The following is a 24,212-nucleotide window of genomic DNA, read 5'->3' as shown; positions in this document are numbered from 1 at the left end:
TTTCGATTTTTTTTGTTATAAAAATTGATTTTTTTTTTTATAACTTTTTAAAATAAAAATTTCCATTTAAAAAAAATTAACAATTTCCATTTAAGAAAATAAAAATTTTCGTTTTCTAAAACAATTTTTTTTTTTAAATAAACATTTCCATTTTTTTTTTTAAAAAAAAAAATCGTTTTTTTTTTAAAATTAAAAATTAAAAATTTTCATTTAAAAAATATTTCTTTTTAAATTAGTTTTTTTTTAAAATAATTTTTTTTTTTTTTTTTTCAATTTATAGGAGTATTTTTGTCTTATTGAGAAATATATAGGGGTATTTTTATCTTTTTTCTAACCTTAAGGGGACATTGACAATGTTTTGGTAAATTTAGGATAGACATTATCACAATTGAAAATTTAAAGAATATTGTTAATTGGGTGATAATTTGAGGGGTATAACTTTACCCTTATATTTTTCTCATATTCCAAATAAGACAATAATCGTCATGCATTTATATATATCTCCCTCTTTTTCTTTTTGTTGTCTCTTTTAATCTAATTGTACATGTTACTAGTCTTAAAAATAGACCACGTAACTCATCCTTGAAGTAGAAAGTTGGCAGGATTGGTCATCCGTAACTTTCCTATGGTTACCATAAAGAACAAAGATAAAGGCTTTAGAGAAACCTCAAGCCTCACAACACAGAAGGTTATTTGTTTGCAATGTATTTTCTCTGCCAGTTTCATTCATGACTCGTTACAACAACACTTACGAGATGAGACTCTTCCACACGAGTAAGGCTAAAAGAAATATTCATGTTCTTTTTGTATCATTTCAAAATTGATGTAGTTTTTAAAATCACACCAATTTTAAAAAAACACAAAGAAGACACGAGTCTTCCTTCTAACATTACACCTGAGATATCTTTCTAACATTAGACATTTCTTATTATAAAACTTTGAAATAATGCTAATTGACTCAACAACAAAGGACTCAACAAATAAGGACCATACACGACACTCAATGAGAATTTCTTACATAGAAGATTCCAAATTAAACTGACACACAACAAGCAGAGATGGTCTTCAAGCCTTTAGGGTTTCTGACTTTTCGAGAATACGCAGTAGCAGTCCAAAAAGATGCATACTCCAGTTTCCGCGCTTTCCGATTTACAATCAGTTGTACACTCGTCCACCTTCTCCTGCGTCGCACATATTCCCTTGAATGTTTTGCTTTTTTCAGTACGTGCAACGCCATCGTCTACAGTAAGAGAGAGTTTTGAAGCCAATTAAGTCGAGAAAGAGCGGATGCTATTTGCTCAAAATATTAATATTCTCTTGGCTATCAAACTGACATATATTGTGAGTTATTAAATCATGTTAATTTTATAAATAGAATTTCTAAAAACATCGATACATATAGTAGGGCGAGGCTTACATGCAGTACTTTAAAAGTACTGCAATCTGCGGTAATATGGGTTGGAAGGCTGAGATCTTCCAAGGGGATTTTAACCCCAAAACGGTAGTAGGAAAGGCTTTTTTTTTAAAAAAAAAATTGACGGAAGGGATGTCCGTTAACTCTCCCATCCAAACGTCCTCTCTCTCTCTGTTGTCTTTTTCAACTTTGTTCTCTCTGCCCCTCTGGTGCGCTATGGGTAGAAAAACCCAAAATTGACAAAATCTTAGACTCTTGGTGCTTGTCGACGCCGGCAGTCCTAAAACGACGGTGACCTCAGACCTCATCTAAAAGCCATTGAAAAAAAAAAAGGATTTTCCTTTCTAGCTTTTCCTATTTCCCTCTGGGAATATCCGACGACACCCACCAGCCCCGCCGATGACAGGAGCGGCACCGGCACAGGCACCGGTTTGGCTAGAACAGAATTATAGAAACATAAATCTATCACGATGTGCAGTTTTCATTGGTAAACTGAGGCCATTACAAAACATAGCAAAAATCATGTGCAAAATTTGACCAATTCCCATCACTAGCTTCCCAATTCAGTTCACGCCTGATCTTTAATAAATCTTGATGCTGACTAGTGACTCCTGTAGCCTTCTTACATTCCTCCACAAACTCCTCCACAGATCTACCTAAAAAGCGATCCAAGGAGAAGCCTCAGATTTCTGTTGGGAGTACTAAATCCCCCATGACAATAGAATATGCTGGAGAAAAAAACTCATACCTAAGAAGACTCAGAAAGGGAGTCGATTACAAAATCTCCAAGCAACAACAATGGTTTCTCCGGAGATGTGGAGGAGAGAGAAAGCGGAGGAGAGAGAAGGAGGTGGGGTTGAGGCCGGGAGGATGGAGGAGAGTGATTGAATGGCTGATTGGGGCTTTGGAGAGGGAATTAGACGGTGGAGATGTGGAGGGTGTGGGTTCTGAAGTGTCGGTGCCCGTGCCGATGGACGCGGGAGAGGTAGATGCCAGCGATGATGGGGAGGAAGCGAAGAGCGACGAGCTGGAGGAATTAGTTGTCGGATTGGAAGGTGCCGTAGAACCAGCGGCAGAGGTTGTAGACGCCGGCGCTGGAGTTGGGGTGGCAGACGAGGGAGGAGATTTGGACGGCGGATGAGAGAAAATGAGGTGGAGAGATGTGAAAGGAAAAGATTCTACCCATAAAACAGAGTTGAAAAAGAGTTAAAAGGCATCCAAATTTTTTTTTTAAAAAAAAACCTTTCCTACTGCCGTTTTGGGGTTAAAATCCCCTTGAAAGATCTCAGTCTTCCAACCCAAATTACCGCAGATTGCGGTACTTCTAAAGTACCACATGTAAGCCTCACCCCATATAGTATTATTTTTTTTGTATAATAACTTTTAGAGAAAGTTTTCTTGATCGATCTTACAGTGGTTTGAGCAAAATTTGCCTCGAAATCACTAAAGGTTTAAAGTTGCTCAAATTTCGATGTTGTAGGTGAAATATCAAAGAGTGAAAATTTAAGAACGAGAAGGATTGAAATAGGAATTATCTAGATTTTTAAATTATAAGTAAAACCCAACACGTGGAATATTTAATTAAAATTGGTGAAACTCTATTATGATACCATGTTGAATCATCAGCTATCTCAGAAGGATTAAGTTGATAAGAAAAAGCTAATTTAATAATTTAATTTGTATTATAAGTTTATAATGTACACTGTCCAACAAGAGGAATAATTAATTTAAATTGAATATAAATCACCATTTATCCCTTCTGCTTTTATATCGTATTAAATTACCATTTATCCCTAAAGTTTAATCTTAAAAAAAAATTTTATTTTATTATTTAGTTCTAAAAATAATTAGAAAAAAAAAAAAACAACAACAACATGCCTGATAATGATACGAACTACTTTTGGCTCCACAAATTTGAAGCTAAAGGCTATATTAGATGCTAAATACGAGCATAATAAAGAAAATTAAAATACTTGCCTCCGTTCATAGGAAAGACAGAGATGAGGAGGATAAGAAAGATAAAATCGAATATTCTAATTTTAGCCATATGTCTTCTCCCTTGTTTCAAATACAATGGGGAAAATGGGTATTTATAGCAAAAGTCACTGCGTTTCAAACTTGAATTATAGTAATGCTACGTCAAGCTGTAAATGGGGGGCCATGATCAATGGTTAGATATTTCAAAGGGTTGTTAGATTTGAACCAAAATAAATAAATAATTAAATAATTAAATAAACAACAACAAATGCCTTATTAACCTTTAGTACTACCACATCGACAATTAGAGATTTTAAAATATTTATTCCTTTTAGCTTTTGAAATTAAAAATTAGTCTATGTCCACCAAAGGCAGATTTAAACACGAACTGGGGTAGGCCATGGCCACCCCAGTTTTGAAATTTTTTATTAATTCTAGTTTAAATTGTGGGAAAAGTATATATATGGGCAATATCGCCCTTAAAATATCATACCATAGTTAATGTCCCCCTTAAACTATCAATTACGTCAGTGTGCCATCTAAACTACCAACAAAGGTCAATGTTCTCCTCACGCCCTAAGGATAGCAAAAAGATAAAAGCGATCATAAAAAAATTTTAATAAGAAAAAATATCCTTATAAATTAAAAAAATAATAATAAATTAAATTAAATTAAATTTAAAAAAATTAATTTTTAAAAAATATTGTTATAAATTGATTTTTTTTTGTTTCAAAAATATATATATATATATTTTTAAAAATTAAAAAAATTTCTAAAAATTTTTTTAAAAAATTATCCTTATAAATTGATTTTTGTTTTTTTCTTTCGTTCTTTTTAGTTTTTTTCTATATTTTTATAAAAAAAATTTAAAATTAATTTTTTTAAAAATATCCTTACAAATTAGATTTTCTTTCGTTTTTAATTTTTTTTTTTATATTTTCTATTTTTTTTTAAACATATCCCTATAAATTGGTTTTTATATATTTTTTCGTTTTTTTTTTTTTTTTTATCTATTTCTTTGTAAAAAAAATTAATTTTTGAAAAAATTTTTTAAAAAATATATCCTTATAAATTAGATTTTTTTTTTTCATTTTTTTTATCTTTTCTATATTTTTTTTTCTAAAAAATTAATATCCTTATAAATTGGATTTTTTTTCGTCTTTTTTTTTAAAAAAAATAAATAAATAAATAATAATAATAATAATAATAATTTGAGGATTTTTTTAATTTTATGAAGCGTATTTTTTGTCAATATCAGAGGGAATATTGACATTTTGTTGGTGGTTTAGAGGAGACATTGACACTATTTGTAGTTTATGTGAGATACTAACAATAAAATGGTAGTTTGAGGAGGTATCTATAATTTTCTCATAAATTTTTTTATTTAAACAAAACTTTTTAGTTTGGCCAATTGGCCCCGGCCTGTAAGAGAGCAGTCCGTGGGCAGTCCAATAGTTTTTTTCACCAAAAATAAAAAATAAAAAAAAGTTGAAAAATTTTAAGTTTATATTATTTTAACTTTTAGTCCAACTTATTTAATATGTGATGTGTTTCACCGATCACATTTATTCATTGAATAAAAAATTTGTTTATTAGTCAATAGCCATTAAACATGAAATAATGTTGAAATAATGTGGTGCTTTAGTTGGGTTAAGTATAAGATCAATTATAAAATATATTATTTCTTCATTATTAAATATAATAATTTTATTTATTTTTTGCTAAATTTTTGTTATGGAAAACACTTTTTCAGTTATGAATATTGTCAAAATTAAGTTTCACAACAAAATTGAAGATGAATTTCTCACTGATTATTTGATGTTGTACATCGAATGATAAATTACTGGGAACTTTAGTACAAATTTTATCATAACTGATTTTCAAGATATAAGAGAACCCCGAGTTCCGTTTTAATAGGTGATTGAGTTGAAATTTGAAATATTTTTTGTTACACATAAACCCATCACTTGAACACATGGGTCAAAGGCCCAACGTCTCGGGAAAGCCCGATACATTCGAATAGGCTTTATGAATGTGACCCAGCATAAAACAACAGATGCGGCGTCGTTTCTTACGCTCATGGTCGACTTGTGTTAAACCGAAGACCGGCTACATGGACAGCTCACATATGGCAAGATCATCGGAACAATTATGATCTGCTCTTAAAAGATTCTTGACAGTTATGCGCCATCCTCGAAATCCTATTAATGTCAATAACGGCCTCTTACTGATCATAATGACAGGAGACACGAATGTTAACTTTGCCGGCCATTACACCCAAATCCTAGATCCACCGCTCGATCATCATAGCTACATCCGTATGATCAACTATAAAAGACCTCACTTCAGAGGTACGCAGGGAGACAATATGAAGCTCTATACTGAATTTGCACAAACACTGACTTAAGCATCGGAGGAGGAACTGCAGGGCACCACACCGCGCATCCTCTTAATGTGTGCTCTGGTTTTTGTAGGTTTGAAAGGAAGCGCGAAAAAGAAATGAGTGGTTTGGATTTCCCTCGAGTCCACCGTACCGGAAACTGTAACAACATTTTTAAAAGCAATTATTTTGCTTATATTTTCCAAACATTGAATGCATACTAATTTTATTTTGTATACATTGATTTAATCTTTAATTTTAATATATTTTGCATCCATTCTATGGCCCCCTCTTGTAATATTTCTTTCATTTATACTTTGACCCATGTCGATACAAATTTCTAGTTCCGTCCCTGATATCAACCTTAGTCTATTGTACCATAAAATGGACGTAACCAAAAACATACCTTTATAAGTACATCATAATACATTTTCAAAAAAAAAAAAAAACCTCCAAAATACATTAACAAACAAACTCGCACCATTTTGCCTTCAAGGATTAAGTGTTTGCATTGTTGGATTGGTTAGTTAGTTCCTCAAGGGCAAAGGTTCAAGTATTGGTGGGTACAACGAATTAAAAAAGTAGAGTAGTAAAATGCTACATAAGATTTCTAGATTTCTAAGAAGCATCGCCACCTATTATATTAATGAGTAATTCTCACAAGCTATTGTTACAAATCAAAACCCAACTCCGTGTACTATTTATTTTAATATAAGACAATAATCTTTTTTTTTTTTTTTTTTTTTCAATCTCATTCTATCTTTTACGAGCCTTATAAATGATTAATTTTAGAAGTCTTTTTTTTGTGTCACTAAAAAAATGAGGTGACTTTTAAAATTACTATTTGATCAAAATCTAATAGTAATTGATTACAAAGCTAATGGTGATTTTAAAAGCAACATCATCGATCTTTAGAGGGACACAAGAGCAATACAAAAAAGACTTATAACATTACTACTTAGAAATAGACCACGTCATTGGTCCTTAGATGGGAAAGTTGGCGTTTTATTGATGACTCGATTTAAATAGGGTTTACAGCAAGACTTACATATTAAGGCTCCGCAACACACCTCAGACATCTCTTACTATAAAAACTTGACCCAAACTTGGACTTTTCCTATGTGAGTTATCTTATGGAGCAGATATCGAGTAATAATATAATTAAGGAAGATTAAAGTTTTTCCAAATGTGATGTGACATTTAAAATTACCAATAGATCAAAATTTAATAATGATCATTTTAAATTTAATTATGATTTTAAAAGTCACAATACATTTATAAAGACTCTAGAATGATTTTAATTCTTCTTATATCATAACTCATAGATATCTCTTTGATAATTATTGACTCAGTCACAACAATGAATCAACAAAATAAGGAGTCTAACACAACACTCAAGGAAAGAATGCTCTCTTTATGAGAATTTATTACATAGAAGACTCCAAATTAAACTGTTCAAACACAGCAGGCAAAGATGAGGATCTCTCTCTACCAGACTTAATCCCTTGGCCTTTGGGGTTTGTGGCGTTGCAGGTATATGCAGTAGCAGTTGAAGCTCATGCATACTCCGCTATGTGCGCCCTCCAATATGCAGTCACCTCTACACCTGGCCGTCTCCGGCGTGCCCGTCTTACACCGTCCCTTGAATCTTTTGCTCAGTTCAATGCGTGCATGTCCACCTTCTACAATGGGAGAAAATTCAGATAAGAGAAAAGAAAACAAATGTCATTTGCTCAATATTCTCGTGGCTATTAAAGTGATCGACATCGTGAGTTATTAAATCATTTTACTTTTTGTTGTTTGGTGCCTTGAACATTTCAAGTCCTTCACGTGGGGGCCATCAAGTTTTGTCTTGTTTGTTTTGGCCTTTTGAAGTTGTGGCCGACTCTTTCTTTTTTCCTTCTTTGAGTTGGTTTTGGATTTGCAATACTTCTCATTTTAGGAGAAGTAAACCAACTTTGCTAACTATGCATAGTGACTTGGGAGAAAAATTTAGAAGCCGCATCTCATTAGGGTTTTTTCATTTTGTTGTGCCCTATGGCACTTAGAGAATAAGAGTTTTCAATGTCAATCTTCTCTCTTTTGTATTTTTCTCTTTTATGTGAGAGTGAGATTTTAGTGTATTGGAGCTTTGAATTTGGAGTGATTTTCTCCCTATTATCTTTGTACTCCATCTTTTGTTAATGATTTTCCTTCGGGTCGTCTCCGCCAGTGGATGTAGGCTTGTTAAGCCGAACCACTTAAATCTTGGTGTTGTGTGTGATTGATTTATTTTCTATTCCGTTCTTTTCTACTTCGTTGAGATCCTGTATTTTAATTTTGTGCACAACAAGTGGTATCAGAGTCTAGGTTCTTTATTTTGCAAGATGGCTTCTGCAAAATTTGAAGTAGAAAAGTTTGATGGTCAGAATAGTTTCAGTTTTTAGCGTATCAAGATGCGTTCTTTAATGGGACAACAAGGTTTGACGAAGATTTTGGATGGCAAGGTGTCATCATCAAGGGAGGAGTGTTTCATGTCGCATCTATATTATTTTAGTGCGTTTAGGAGCATCATGTATGCTATGGAGTGCATTCGTCCAAATATTTTACATGCAGTCAGTGTTGTTAATCCTAGCATGGTTTACTGGCCGGTAGTGAATTTGATATTCCGTTATTTACGGGGTGTTACAGATGTTGGCTCAGTCTTTGACAGAGATAGTAGTATTGGTTCCAGTGTCATTGGGTATGTCGATTCAGATTATGCTGCTAATCTGGTTGTGACACAAGGAGATATCATATTGAAGAAAATTGCCTCTGAGGAAAATCCAGTGAATATGTTAACTAAGCCAATTTCGGTTCTCAAGTTCAAGAGTTGCTTGGACTTGATTGTTGTTTGTAACTTGTGATTGCTCGTGTGGGTGTTGGAGGAGACGTCATGTGGAGATTTGCATTGGAGACTTGATGGAATTCAAGTCAAGGTGGAGTTTGTTGTTTGGTGCCTTGAATATCTCAAGTCCTTCATGTGGGGCCCATCAAGTTTTGTCTTGTTTGTTTTGGCCTTTTGAAGTTGTAGCCGACTCTTTCTTTTTTCCTTCTTTGAGTTGGTTTTGGATGTGCAATACTTCTCCTTTTAGGAGAAGTAAACCAACTTTGCTAACTATAAAAGAGAGGCTTTCCAACAGAGTGACTTGGGAGAAAAATTTAGAAACCGCATCTCATTAGGGATTTCTCATTTTGTTGTGCCTTATGGCACTTAGAGAAGAATAGAGTTTTCTTTGTCAATTTTCTCTCTTTTGTGTGAGAGTGAGATTTTGGTGTATTGGGGCTTTGAGTTTTGAGTGATTTTCTCTCCATTATCTTTGTACTTCATCTTTTGTTAGTGAATTTCTTCCGGGTCGTCTCTACCAGTGGATGTAGGCTTGTTAAGCCGAACCACTGAAATCTTGGTGTAGTGTGTGACCGATTTATTTTTTATTCTGTTCTTTTCTGCTTCTTTGGGATCCTGTATTTTAATTCCGTGCACAACAGTTTTATAAATAAAAATTCTAAAACATAGATACATATGGCGTTATTTTCTTGCGTATAACAGTTTTTAGAGAAAATTTTTATAATCTTACTACAGTTTATGCAAAATCCACCTCGACATAGCCGAAGCTTTAAAGTTGCCCAAAATTCGATGTTGTGAGTGAAAGATTTAAGAATGAGCAGGATTGAAAGAGAAATCATCTAGATTTTTAAATCACAAGTAAGACCCAATACATTAAATATTTAATTGAAATGGAATGTAAATTATATAATTAAGTTTGAAATCAAAAACTCTACTTTAATACCATGTTACATGCCAAATGATCATACAAACTACTTTTGGCTCCACAGATTCGAAGGTAAAGGCTCTATTGGATACTAAATATATATATATGGGCACAATAATGAAAATTAAAACTACTTGCCTCCGTTCGTAGGAAAGGTGGAGATGGAGAGGATAATAAAGATAAAAACGAATATTCTAATTTTAGCCATATGTGTTCTCCCTTGTGCCAAATACAATGGGGGAAGAAAGGTATTTATAGCAAAAGTTACTTTTTTTAAAGTTTGGATTATGCTAATATTGCATCAAGTTGTGAATGGGCCATCAACCGTTAGATATTTCAAAAGGTTGTTAGACTTGAGCAAAGGAAAAAAAATTAAGAACATTATTAACCTTTTGTGCTACTACATCGACAATATATATATATATTGTCGATGTAGTAGCACAAAAGTTACTTTTTTTAAAGTTTGGATTATGCTAATATTGCATCAAGTTGTGAATGGGCCATCAACCGTTAGACATTTCAAAGGGTTGTTAGACTTGAGCAAAGGAAAAAAAATTAAGAACATTATTAACCTTTTGTGCTACTACATCGACAATATATATATATATCAACCGTTGGAAATTTCAAAGAGTAGTTTGATTAGCTAAGGAAAAAAAAATATAATAATAACAAACGCCTTATTAACCTTTTGTGGTACTACATCAACAATTAGAGATTTTAAAATCTATTGTACCCATTGGCGGAGCCACGTTAACCTTTAGGGGTGCCGTGATTTAAATTTATTTTTCCCCTACCTACGACACCCCCAAAATAATAAAAAATAATAATAATAATTAAAAATTCTTTTTACCTACTCAGCACCCCAAAAGTTACTCTCTCTCTCTCTTTCGTTCATTCTATCTCACTATCTTAGAGACTCAGACAGAGACGCTCCATAGTCCATCCTCCAATCTCCATTACTCCATACCCCGTCTCTAGGAGCTTCTGGAGGGGTAGTGGGATCAGCAAGTTCGCCATTACGCATCGCCTTGTGAGGGGGCACAGCCTTGCTAGTCTTGCCGTCAAGTACTTTGTTCAGGTATGGATTTGACTACTTTTTTTTGCCGAGAAATGACAACAAAATTAACCTTTTTATTTTATTTTCTGTTTTGTTGTCTCTCTAGTGTTCTAGTTATGGTGGTTAAATATGATTATGCTTCAAAATTGTCAGCAAGTAAATAAGAAGAAAAAAAAAATGTTTACACACTTTGTTTGGTTTCTTAGAAGATTGAGGAAATACAAAGAAATTATAGAATTGTATTGTTGTCTGATTGTCTCCTTTTCATAGTCCTCTCGAGAGACATGTTCTAAGTAAGCGAAATTATCTGATAGACAGGTAGCGTGTGATTTTTTTTTTTTTTTTTCGTAAAGCCACAAAATGAAGAGAAATTCAAGGACCAAAGTCGATATTTGGTCTGAGAATTCTGGGATAAAATATATATAATCACCAATTGTTTGGTTGACATTTTTGGCACTAGGTGCTGTAAAGCCATGTGATCACCTTTTTTTTGTAGTGAAGTTTCCCACTTTCTTTTCCTGTTGTTTAATTGCTGAAAGGGCTTGTTGTTTCTGTTTGGGTGTTGGAAAGCTTGGTATGGTTTAAATTAGATCTTTTGGTGTATATTGATTTATTCTTGGAGAAACTTGAATTAGATCTTTTGGTGTATATTGCCTTATTCTTACATAAACTTGTGGTGAAATTTCCTCCGAATGATGTTAATGTCAAAAGGGTGGCCTCTAGTGTTTCTAATCTAAAATCAAATTATTATTTCATTATATATATATATATATATTATTTTTATTTATGTCTTTTTGATATATATAGTGCCGACATGTTACATTTATCATATATTAATTTGAACAAATATTTATGAACTTTTATAGAATTTTTTTTTTTGTGATATATATATACTGTGTGAATTACCAAATTTTTAGGCTGGAGAAAATTTTTAGGATGCCAAAAAAATTTTAGCGATACCCCCAATATAAATTGTCTGGCTCCGCCACGGATTGTACCCTAAGCTAAATGTAACCAAAAACAATACATTGAATAAAATCAAGTTGAGAGCAAACTGATCACTTGAACCACGTATGCAATTAATTATTACTGTTTGTGAATTTAATTTATGGTTTTTGTAAATTGTTCCTCTTGCTCTGGTCAATATGAATGCAATGAATTTTGAAATTGTTACTGCATGTGAAACTTACTCCAACATGGAAGATGATTTTAAACATTTACAAATTTTACATATATATATTTTTACAACATTTGTGGTGATGGTACTCGTATCTTCATTTATTTAACCTTCGTTTAATGTAAAAGATATGCAGAGATAATTCAATGAAGAGATAATTTGTTAAAAAAAAAAAAAATTGTAAAAGATATGCAAGCATTCAAATGAAATGAACTATATATACTTAAGTAATTTTTTATCTTCTCTTCTCAAAAAGAAAGTGAAGGGAAGTGGACTAGGGGTGGCAAAATGGGTTAACAGGTCATAGGGTGGCAAAAAGGGGAGTGGACATAGGGTAAACCCAAACCCTATAACTTTGTGTTATGTTCGTGTTGGATTCGCAGGTCGTGTCAAAATTGCGAGCCCTAAGTGGACACCAAGTTAAAGGACAAACACCACAAAATATGTTGAGTTCCGATCAATCTAGTATATTCTCTAATTGAAGCAAATTGGCAAGCTAAATAATAGGCCATGATGCTTGTGATTTCTTTTGAGTTTAATAATCGAGTTTAGTTTTGTATTCACAAATGACACACTTAGTAAGTGACTCGAGCTTAATCGAGTAGCTTTATTCATTTACAACTTTGGATATGACGACTGTGCCAACCAACCTGATCAATCCTTATTAAAAATAAAAGAACTCAAGAGTTAGTTGGTACTATCATTTCGAAATTAATGTTGAATAGTTGCGCCAAAAAAAAAAAAAAGAAGTCATTTTTAACATTACTCTTTAGCAAAACCGTTATCCCATATTTCCTATGAAAATTTTATTATTATTATTTAAAGATAAAATAAATTATATCATACCTATTTTAATTTTAATTTTTTTTGAACAAATGAAAAAAGGGTTATCTTGAAGCAAAAAACTGTGGACCCATCAACAACAAAGTCAAAAAGAAAATACAATGTAGAAAATACAAACTATAAATTGGAAATGAGCACCACAATATATACGATGTTTAAAAGGTAAGAATGTTAAGAAGTAACCTCAGCGCTCAACATGCTCCAATTACACTCCTCACTACATTTGATATAAATATAGCAAATAAATATAAAACAATGGTGAAAGCTTTTAAGAAGACTGAAAAAAAATTATAGAAAATAATTTGGATGGTGAATACAAATTCAAGGACTTGATTGCAGTTCTGGAATTTGCAATGGAGGTGGGCCAGGTGGCAATGGAAAGTTCCAGGGAAGTTCGCTATCTCTTTTTATAATTGTGAAAATAATTGCACCCATTTGATCTGCTGTCCACTCCCTGCTGTCTGATTATCATTATTAAGATGAGCTGTCACAACTATGATGGCCTTTGATTTTTGAACAACATTTTTTTTTTCTTTTTTAATAAGATGGCCAAGTATTGTATTAATCCTCCAATCCCAAGGGCCAAAGTAATTATTGGGCCAAATCTACGGAATGGCCACAAAAATAACTTCTTACCAAAAAAAATCCTATATTTTATTAGATTTTTTTTTTCTTAATTGGATTAGAGAAAATTCTTTTAATTTATGGTCCATTTAAGATTGCAATTTTAATAAGTACGATTTTAAAAATTGTGTTTTTAAAATCGCTACGGCGTTTGGTAAAACATGTTAAAAAATATTTTCTTATTAAATATTTGTTATGAGAAATTGTAATTTTGGTTTAAATTCACGTTTTTTCAAACAGTTTGCTTATAGAAATTATAGATTTTTTTCTTATTTTAAATTAAGTGCTTTTTAAATCGCAATGCCAAACGTCTGATGTTTTGCGATATCTTTTAAAAACGCAGATTATTCTTGCGAAATCGCATTTTCAAACGTATCATAATCAATTAAAATAATGATACGTGTTCAAAGTACATGTGAGAATCACATATATTTTGAATACATGCTAACTTAATAGATTGAATTTGAGAAATTTATTATTTTCTTTAGAGGAAAACTTTGTCCAATTTGAAAGAAAAATTTGTCTCACCTTCTTTCTATTTTCTTTAAATTGATTCAGCTAACAAAATCATGGATTGAGGATTCAAATTATTTTACTACTAAAAACTCTTTTTCTTTTTCTTTTTCTGGGCTACCAAAAACCAAATGTTGATGTGTATAGAATTCAAAACTCCAACTTTTCATTTGCCAAAAAGCCTCAAAATTGTGGGGATTGTAATAATTGTGAAGAGTTTGCTTGATGCTTCAAAGAGCCTCATGCACATATTCTGTTTTGCTTTGTGCTTGCTTGGATTAATGATTCAATTCTTATCCTCAATGAAAAGGAAGAAACATTTTCCTGCTCATTCTTCATATATATATATATATATATATATAAGAAAATGTTTCTTCCTTTTCATTGAGGATAAGAATTGAATATATATATATATATATATATATATATATATATATTAACACCCAAATAAAAGAATACAACACCCTCTACCAGGAAACCTCCTAGAACTCTAGATTCCACCAGAGTCCAATACAGACACCAAAAGTACAACAAACAACTGACAATCAGCCTACAAAAAAGCAAACTCCAGCATGATACAACTGTACACCCAATTTTCAAAGCATACAACTGAGAGTAAACCAACTGCCAACAAAACCAAAGACAGCAACTAATCTGCCCATCAACCAACCAAACTGCACAAAAGCACAAACTGCTGCAACTGCACAACTTAGCCAAGCTGCAATTCTGTACAATCTTCTGCAGCCACTTGAATCTCCAGACAGAGACCAACAAGAAGGATCTAACAATCAGAACAGGAAAGGTAGCTTATTAAAAGAAAGCAGCAGCAGCATGCAAGTTCAAGAAACCAGCTCAAGTACTACAATGACAATTGATTCTGGATTGAAAAGGAATAGTTTGCCATGTGCTAGAAGAAATAATGGATGAAAGAGTGCCCATCTTCATCAATGTACCATATTCCACTCACATAGCCTCTTAACCCCCATATTGCAGCTTATGAGACTCCCACTCTCCAACCTGCCCAAACCCGAACCCAATTCACGTATAATTCAAAGCATAAAACACTTAAAATTATTTTTATCTTCATGTCACCTAAAAATGCTTATTTAAACAAAAAGTAAAAAATTAAAAAAAAAAACACTCTAAAAAAACATTAACAAACATAAAAATGAAAATTTTATGCTGTTTTTGTTTGGACTATTACTTACACAATCAATCAATCATCTCTGACAGCACATAATTCACCTCATTGAGTTGCATTCGTAGCTTTCCATTACCTTTTCTTCAAGATGTGGATTTCTTTAGCTTCACAATTGACATTTTCTTTAAATGCAATCTCACTATAATCCCACCCAACCCCACCCCTTTCCACTTTGTGTTCACCCATTCATTATAGAATCAACAACGTGCCACCCTTTACATTTTGGGGTATGACTAGGCATTTTATCACTGACCAATGATTTGTAAATAGTTTTTAGATATGAGGGTCCCTTCTATCATATCCATTCTGATAACACTCATTTTATAGCTTTCAATTACCATGTGACACATCATCAATTTAAAAAAAATACAAAAAATAAAAGTAAGAATAATCACACTAAATTAGAGAAAAAAAATCTCGAAACCCGTTTTTAATGCCTCAAAATCCGTGTTTGAATTTAAAACTAAAACTTAAAGGTGGAAGGTTAACCTTTAGGGATTTTATCATCCTAAAATCTAGTGTATTTTGGTTCAAGTTATTTTTGTGCACTTTTTATGTTTTTGCTTATATGTCAATTATTAATTGAAGGCTGTAAAACGGGTGTTACGAGGACGGTCATGATTAAAGGTTTTTTCTTTAGATATATTTATTTATTTATTTTATGGAGTTTTTATTTTTTGTGTTTTAGTCTTTTGGAATATCAGAAAAAGGGAAAGGGAGAAGATTCTCAGGACCGACAAGGAAAATAATGGGAAAAAATATAGAGATGCAAGAAAAAGAAAACGAAGCGAACTGAAGGCGTGCCACATATTGTGGCGAACCACCCATCGTTGTAGAGTAGGCTCCACGTTTCCCACCTTTGCCTTCCCTCTCACAGATCCATTTTTCTCCTGAAACTCTTCTCTCTGTCTCTGTCTTTCTTCCTCACCCAAATCTTTTCTCTTTGGAAATTCATCGAAAAAATTACGAAATTCGGTCAGATTCTCTGCGCTTTAGATCACTCACACCCATAATTCAACTTCTTTTCGTAGTTCAATCCAACTTTCAAATTTCTCTTTTATACATGCGTATAGGTACGCATACACGACCCGTTTGTCAAACGTTTGTAAATACACCTCCGTCTGTCGGAGTTTAGCCTCAATTTACAATCCAATTCTCGAGAATTTGATTCCCAGAAACAAAAATGGACGAGTTTGGCGTCCTAACCGAGCGGTTCGGCTTGAAGCCACAAGGGAAAGCTGCTCCAATGGGCGCGTCGAAACGACCCACCAGCTCAAGCAATGCCCAACCCCTCAATTCCGGATTCGATTCGAGTCTAAACTCCAAACCGTCCTCCTACTCGTCCAGATCTCTTCCGCATTCAAATACAAGAACCCAGAATTTTGGAGGTTTTGATGATTACAGTGATTTATTATTTGGGGGACCCAATAAGCCCACGAAGCAATCCGATAGTTCATTCGATTACGATTCGATATTCTCGAATAGTTCGAGTAAGAAGCCTTCGTCGTTGCCTATTTATGATGACGATGATGTATTTGGTGGATTGCCCGGGCTGAAAAGCTATGCGACTGCGAACAATGACGATGTGTTTGCCTCTTTTGCTTCGCCGCCGAAACAGAGTGCTCCAATTGATGATCTTTTGGGTAATTTGGGTGGAGTGGAGGCAAAACCGAAGAGTCCGAGCCGGAATGGATCGGTGAAGAGTGGGAGTGATTTCGATGATTTGATACCTGGGTTTGGTGGAAGCGGTCCACCGAATAATGGGTATGTAGATATTAGAAAAGAATTTGGATTGCTTAGCTTTTTCAATTTTGTTAGTAGAATCCCAATGCTCTAAGCAATAGTTAAGCTCTTTATCTTAAAGGAAAAATAAAATTAAAATAAAAACAGAGTTAGTAGTAGTTTTAGTATGAGGCCATGAAGTGATTTTGGTTCTTCGAAAAGTTGTTGAATTTACCATATATGTTGGGAAAATGTGGCCCTGTCTGTTATTTTTCCAAAACGTTGGAGATAGTTTGCAATGGGTTTGAAATGTTTATGTTTAGTGAATGTGTTGTTTACTGAGTGCCCAACATTCCATGTCATAAAGCAGGGATAGTTTCATAACTGTAATAAAAGTTCCCTCTATTTTGGTAGATAGATATTAATCATGTAGAAGTCAATCAGCAGTCATCACTTCATTTTCCCTGCTTTAATTCTGTTTAGTGGATATTAGGATAATAATAGGAACTCTTTAACTCATTCGAATGCATATAGTAATTTTTTGTTTATCAAGCATTGATATATGGAGTTACGCACTGACTTGAATCTGAACATCTACATGCTTAGGCCTTTTTTTTTTTTTTTTTTTTATTTTTTTTTATTTTATTTTATTTTATTTTCCTATAGATTGGTGCATATAAACCCTCCATTCAATTTGATTACTTCGCAGAGTGTGGAAGATAGCAGTGTACACAAGTGAGGTGACTTGACTTATAGAATAATTGTTAGCGAATAGGTAACAATAATCTAACACAATTATTTTTGGGTCGTGTTTGTCTTGCTAATCACGTGGTAATAAAAACCAATTATTGCTTTGTGTTTGTCACCAACAGATGCTAGATGTTTACCTTGTTTGCTTCTTTTCTTCCTGATGAAATATATTTTCTTTAAACATCGAAAAGAAAATCAGGGTTTCTGTACAGCGTACTAAGTGGTGATAGCTGAATACTGGAAGCAATAGATGATGAGGTTATGGCATTAGCAGATTTTGGAGGTGACAGTAGACAGCCAAAGTTGCTGGAATTGGATTTGAATTCAGACTATTTTTGTTTCTCTGGTTTTTGATGTTTTTGTCGGATCAAGTTCAATTCTACGAGATTGACAAAACAGTAACTAATCATTTGTATAAAAAAGTGTTTAAAAAATTAAGAGTACTATGATCAAGAGAAGTTTTAATAACTGAAAAATTCAGTTGAAGCATCTTGTCTTAAAGTGATGTATTTTTGTGGTTGAAACTAGAAAGGCAGAGCACTCGCTTTCAAGTTTTACTTGTCACATTCGCATGAGTTATGTTAAATGGTTAGTTAATTGTCTGAAACTTGAATTTGGTGTTCTTGCTTTCTACGTGACTTCATGAGTGGTTTGTTATTATTGTTACTACTGTAACCATTGCTGTTACTATTTTATTTACTTAAACCAGTTAACTAGGTCTCAATCTTTTTATGAAGCTTATTTGTGAGTTGGTTCCTCACCTTGCATCTCATTAGAAAGATGCATACTTTATGTGACCATATTCTGGTATAAACTTTTATTACATAGCTGACCTATTTGCATTGCTAATTATTAGACAAATCTCTTTATTCTCATTTTCATAATTCTTTCACTGGACAAATGCTAGGAGTCGGACTAGTCAGCCTTGGGAATCACCTTTTCATTCAACTAAAGTGGCCTTCACTTCTTCAGATGACCCATTTGTGGTATTAGAATCAACTTCAAACCCTGCATATACCTCCTCAGAACTTTTCTCAGATCCACTGGAACAAATCGGTAAGCTGAATAATTCTGGAGGCACAAGACCTGGCATTTCATCAAATGCTATTCCATCTTTGAGGCCCCCTCCAAAGCCAACACAAGTTTCAAATGCATATAAAGGTTCTTATTGTTTCCTCAAACTTATCAAAAAAAAAAAATCCCCCTTCTGTCCTCTCATAACCTTAATAGTTGGGATATTGTTTGTGTGATGCAGTTAAGAGTTCGCATGTGTCTTCAATTGACGAACTTGAGGACTTTGCCATGGGAAGGGTGCGAAATAATTCTGCGGAACGATCAGATGTACGCACTAGTAAAAAAGAGGTAAAGACCTCAGCCACGAAATCTAGTAGGTATAAAGAAGCTGAAGATGCTTCACGCCGCAATATGCAAAAGGGTGGAGATGATCTAGAGTCCTTTTTCAGTATAGGTTCTAGATCAAGCAGTGTACCAAGATCAAGGGCTACAAATTTGGTGAGAACATAGATGTGATAATTATGACCACTTTCTTAGCATCAATTAGATTATCTTATTGACTTTCTCATGCACTTTTTAGGACCCTGTATTTGATGCACCAGTTCACAAGAGAGGTCCTGAAGTGCTCCAGAGGACGCCTTCTGAGACCTCAGCTGGCATAAAGAAGTCTCCTTCCACTTCATTCATAGTTGATGACCTTTCTTCGATTTTTGGTGGTAATATTTTGTTGAAATGTGATTCTCATTTCCAGTGTGGCAATTATTCTTTTGTTATGTCTTCTAAAGCTAGTTTCTTTAATGATGTTTCTTTGCAAAAGCTGCTCCATTATTTGGAGAATTTCAGGAAGTTGAAGGGGAAAGTGAAGAAAGACGAAGAGCCAGATTGGGACGTCAACAAAGGACTCAGGAGCGTGCGGTGTGTTTTCACCCCCTAGTGTAACTATATTTATATTCTTGGATGGATGAATTTAATCTCTCTCTCTACTCTTTATTTTTCATGAATGCTGAAAGTTTGTTTGATATAAAGGTCAAGGGGAGTTTGCAAGTGAAATGACAGAGGACAGTCACAAGGAAGTAATAAGACCCAAAGTGAACAATTATGATAATCTCTTATACCCTATATATTTAGTAACCATTATTTCCACAAGTTAGTCTGAAAAAAATAAAGTGAAACTTTGTGGGGCTTTGTTACCATTCTATCCCCTCTTATCACTTTGGCCTTCAAATCTTGAAAAATTCACCAGCATCTGTTAATTTATAGGCAGTCCAATTAACTAGCCTTTGAGCTTCCAGACTAAGCTGCATTGCCTTGATGTTAGATTTATGGCACATAGCCAATTTTCCTTGCAGATTGACTGTGACTCTATCTAATATTGAGTTTAGGTTATATTTGTAAACACCTTTGTTGGGGTGGTTTGACAGTTTGCGGTGGTTGTATTTTCAGGCACAAGCAGTGGCTGATATGAACCAGCGTGATCTCCTAACTCAGCGGGAGCAAGAAGAAAGGCGTGTGAGTGATTACTGTATTGGGTCATACTTCTGATGCATTGATTTAGAACCTATTATACAATGGTTTTCTAAATTATTCATTTATATCTTTTGTCATCCATCTTAGATATATATGCTTTTCTTCATGTCTTTACATTTTTCTTTATGGCTTAGGGTGGGGTGGCTTATAATTTACAAACAATTCTGATCTATTTTGGTACTTTTTCCGCTGTTAATATCATTATTTTTATTCTCTGATATAGCTACTTAGTATTTTTAATCATTATGTGGGCAGAGGATTGCTGACACCGTGGATATTGAAATAAAGCGCTGGGCAGCGGGGAAGGAAGGCAATATGCGTGCACTGTTATCATCATTGCAATATGTGCGTTCTAATTTATTAACATTGGTTTTCTTACTTGTCAAATAAGTAAATAGATAAATCAATAAAGTTTGATTTCTCCTCTTCACTTTTCATAATTTAGCGTAGATCGTGTTAACTACTTACATAGTTGGTTTTCCACATCCTAGTGATTTTCTAGGGAAAGAAAGTAAGAATTAGAACTTATGAAAGTGAAGTCATGATATCAATTTTCATTAGTGGAATTGAATTTCAGAAGGCTAGGTTAAAAACCATCATATTAATCAAAGCTCAGAAAAGAGGTCTCTCAGAGTTCCTGCATAGAACGTATCTATTCTCTTCGGAGAAAACCAGTAGTTATTTTTGTTAGAATGATGGTGACCTCTTTAATTCCGGAATCCTGACTAGTTTAGTATTCCATGCTTCGACTACAATTGCCAAAAAAAAAAAAAAACACTATTTTCTGTAGATAACTGAATCCTTCGCCTTTGTAATGATAAACAGGTGCTTTGGCCTGAATGTGGTTGGCAGCCAGTGTTACTGACAGATATAATTACGTCTACCTCCGTTAAAAAGGTTTATAGAAAGGCAACATTATGCATCCATCCTGATAAGGTTCAACAGAAAGGTGCCAGTCTCAAGCATAAATATACTGCAGAGAAGGTTTTCGATATCCTAAAGGTACCTTACTATTTCGTATATATTTAAAAGACATATCAGGCCTTTGCAATTAATTCATTCATCAAAGAGGCATTTGTCTTAATGCTTAATGTAGTTTAGAAAAAATAAAAATTAAAGGAGAAATCTCAGTGAAACTAATGTTTGGTAAAGCAGTGTACATATATGAGGTGGACTTTTTACCCCGAATATGTGTGTGTTTCCTTTTTTAAGCATATGGTGGTCTTCTTATTCTGGCTTAGAACTTGCAACCAATATTGTTCACACTAATCACCTAAATGTGTTATTTAACAACTAAAAATTATTCAACAATTGTGGTTCCTTTTAGATGTTCCTAATTCATCATTATAGTGGAAACTAATTTCATTCATCATTTCTAATGGAAACCAATTATGTTAATTATTCTTAAAGTAATAATATTCTTCACACCGGCTGACGTAGCGTGTTTTAAGTGACTTCCCATGTTAGACACTTAAATAAAAAAAAAAAAAAAAACTTCTTATACGTGAGCCGATGTGAAATAGATGTGAAGAGTAGCACTACTCTTATTCTTAATGATCATTAACATTTCCATGTCCATCCTAGTCCTAGCAAAATAGGTACCTGCTAAGTACCTGTTTATTCTATACATACTTTTTTATAATAAGATTTTAAATTAGATGCATGAATTATCTAAAACTTTATTATAAAAAAATATGCATATAATAAACGGGTACCTAAGTTAGGCTAACGCAATCATGTGTCCATTACTTTTGTTTCAAACTTTGTTGTATAGAGTGGGTATAATCTCATGAGTAAGGGCTAGCAGTAGGTTTTACTGTTGCTTGCTGGTTATTACCAATTTCAGTTATATCTTTGTTTTATCTTTTTTATGTCAATTTGGCAAGTTGATCTGTGGTAATTAAATATTATGAGAAACTAGTACAGAATGCTTTTTTTGACTGGCAATATTGATGCTTATGTTCCACATACCACAGCCAAAAACTCGAAAAATATTTCTTAATTGGTTCTTAATTAGTCAGTCACAGGATCTGAATATCATTCTCTTGTTGCTGTGTGTTCACTGTTGCATTATTTCTCATCTGATCTAAAAATTATTCATCTGATCTAAAAATTATAAGATATAATTCTTTTTTATGTTAGTGTCAAATTTGACAACTATTGCTCACTCTTCAAAAACAGGAAGCTTGGAACAAGTTCAATGTGGAGGAACTTTCTTAGATACCTCGGGTGATTTGTTCCATTTCTGTTTTTGGGCTACATTTGTCAGCAAAATTACAAGCATCTCTTTTGGGGAGGAAAATGCATGTGCTTTACCAGTACAACTGTTATTCTGCAAGTTTTAAAATACTGTGGCCTGAGTTCTGCTTACTCTCATTTGTTTAGAAACATTCTTTTTATGCCTGCAGGATTTTCGACAAGGTAATACTTACAATATCATGTAAAGTAATGTGTTTTTTTCTAAGTCATGTAAATTGTAAAGAGATGTTGACTCAGGAAATTTGTAGGATATTCAAGGTTTACTGGTTTCACCCCCACTAAAATTCGTTCAGCCATCCACCCATCCCAATGATTTTGATAGTGGGACCTTTTGTTCTCTCCCTCTGTGGGTTGGTCGGTAATCACTACAATTATAAGAACAGATCTATGTCGATGATTTTGTGTAATAGTATGAGTATCATTTATTGAAGATTTTTAAACTGCCAACTAACCGTTGGGCTTATGTTTCATTTTGCATATGAGGATCTTTATAACGGTCAAAAAGTTCTGTTACCTACCAAAAGAAAACAAAAACAAAAATCAGTTCTGTTACAACTTTTAAGTGGGAAACAGAGTCCTGCTATGCGGCAGCCTAGCGTCGGACATATATTAAACAAAAATAATAATAAAAAAAAATTGTTATTTATTTTTTGGTTAGTTAAATTTCTATGAGTTAATATTTAGTTTTTAATGTCACAAAACTTGATTTTGGATTCAAAACTAAAATTTAGGGGTGGAATAGGGATTGTATCACCCAAAAAGGATTTGATCATTCTAAATTTGGTGCTAATGCCTCAAATTTGGTGCTAATACCTCAAATTTAGTGCTAATACTTCAAATTTGAATTTCCTTTTAATATCTCTTTTCTTCAATTTTTTTTTTTTTGTAAAAAAAAAGCAAAATATTTGACGCTTGGCTGCTTCAATTTTGCAGCTGGAAATCTTTACTAAGATTTTTGACCTAATTTTTTTTTTTTAACATTCTTTTGGATGCCTGAAAATAGGACAGAAATTTGCTACAAACTAATATAATAAAGTGACATGTGTTCTATAGTTATTAAAAAAGCATGTGGGAGAAGCACATGTTATTAAAAAAATACGCGTTTCTTAGATGTTAAGGGACCTATGTCACATTATTAGATTGGTTGTTAGTAAATTTTTGTCTAATTTCTCTTTTAAAAATTTTGATGAGTAAATTGAAACAACTGATACTTTAGGAATGAAATTGAAACTTTACATATAATTTGGAAATCAAAATCACATTTTAACCTTTTCTTTAATATAGCAATTTGGGATGCATTCCCATTCATGGCACAACCACAAATGTTATGGACAAAACTATGGGCCACTAGAAGTCTAGAAGGCATACTTTTAGCTCCATTTGGTCCAAGAACGTGTTAAGTAACCATCCAAGCTTTTCCTTTAGTGTGGGAGCAGCCAAAAATGTCATGAACTGTGGAATAAATAAGAATCTTTGAACATAGAATTTGACTCCAATTATATGTTACAATTCAAAAAGAAAAAGAAAAAGAAAAAAAAGAAACTTCTATATTTAGAGGTAAATGAGATGGGCAAATCACAAAATGAAATGGAAGTTTTTTCTGATGAATTGGCTATGGTTTAAGTTAAATTACACATTGATTAACAATGTCATCATTTTTTAAGTTATAGTATCACATGCTTACACCACTCATTCTCTATAAATGTAACATGCATCATAGGGTGTGCAGATTTTCGAGGTTCTAACCCTTGACCTGCCATAAACACAATTTCGATTCGTGCAGGTCAGCTTCCGATGGTAGGCAAAAGGCGCAAGCGGATTCCTGTTTTGGTTTCCAACGAAAGTTAAAGGTTTTCGTTTTCGACAAAATTTTTTGTTTTTTAAAAAAGATACATAACTAATAAAACAACACCATTTTATGTTAACGACATTTTTTTAAGGGAAAACGACATTGTTTTGAACA

The 24,212-nt window shown here is 33.2% G+C and overlaps 1 protein-coding gene across 2 annotated transcripts; it reads left to right on the top strand.

The window, feature by feature from the left end:
* The first annotated feature begins 15,729 nt into the window (after positions 1–15,729).
* LOC132184284 (Chaperone DnaJ-domain superfamily protein) lies at positions 15,730–22,641 on the top strand. 2 transcript variants are annotated; one of them, XM_059597854.2, is made up of 9 exons: positions 15,737–16,741; positions 18,357–18,610; positions 18,705–18,961; positions 19,044–19,179; positions 19,281–19,378; positions 19,907–19,972; positions 20,246–20,335; positions 20,816–20,992; positions 22,172–22,641. In XM_059597854.2, exons 1-9 carry the CDS (start codon positions 16,161–16,163, stop codon positions 22,208–22,210), a joined length of 1,698 nt encoding a protein of 565 aa, XP_059453837.2. In that variant the 5' UTR covers positions 15,737–16,160; the 3' UTR covers positions 22,211–22,641. The 2 variants fall into 2 exon arrangements, with proteins under 2 accessions (XP_059453840.2, XP_059453837.2); XM_059597857.2 differs by lacking the exons at positions 20,816–20,992; positions 22,172–22,641 and having other exon boundaries at positions 15,730–16,741; positions 19,281–19,398.
* The last annotated feature ends 1,571 nt before the right edge of the window (positions 22,642–24,212 follow it).

Source organism: Corylus avellana, chromosome 7 (genome assembly GCF_965113065.1).
Source record: "Corylus avellana chromosome 7, dhCorAvel1.hap1.2, whole genome shotgun sequence".
In the NCBI taxonomy this organism is placed as follows: Eukaryota; Viridiplantae; Streptophyta; class Magnoliopsida; order Fagales; family Betulaceae; genus Corylus; species Corylus avellana.
Note: the sequence above shows the minus strand (reverse complement) of the source record. Positions and strands in the feature narration are given on the sequence as shown.

Excerpts from the sequence above, each read along its gene's own strand:
- LOC132184284 (XM_059597854.2), top strand. The coding sequence starts at position 16,161 with ATGGACGAGTTTGGCGTCCTAACCGAGCGGTTCGGCTTGAAGCCACAA. Across the intron at positions 18,962-19,043 it reads GATCAAGGGCTACAAATTTG|GACCCTGTATTTGATGCACC; the intron begins GTGAGAACATAG and ends TGCACTTTTTAG. Across the intron at positions 20,336-20,815 it reads TGTTATCATCATTGCAATAT|GTGCTTTGGCCTGAATGTGG; the intron begins GTGCGTTCTAAT and ends AATGATAAACAG.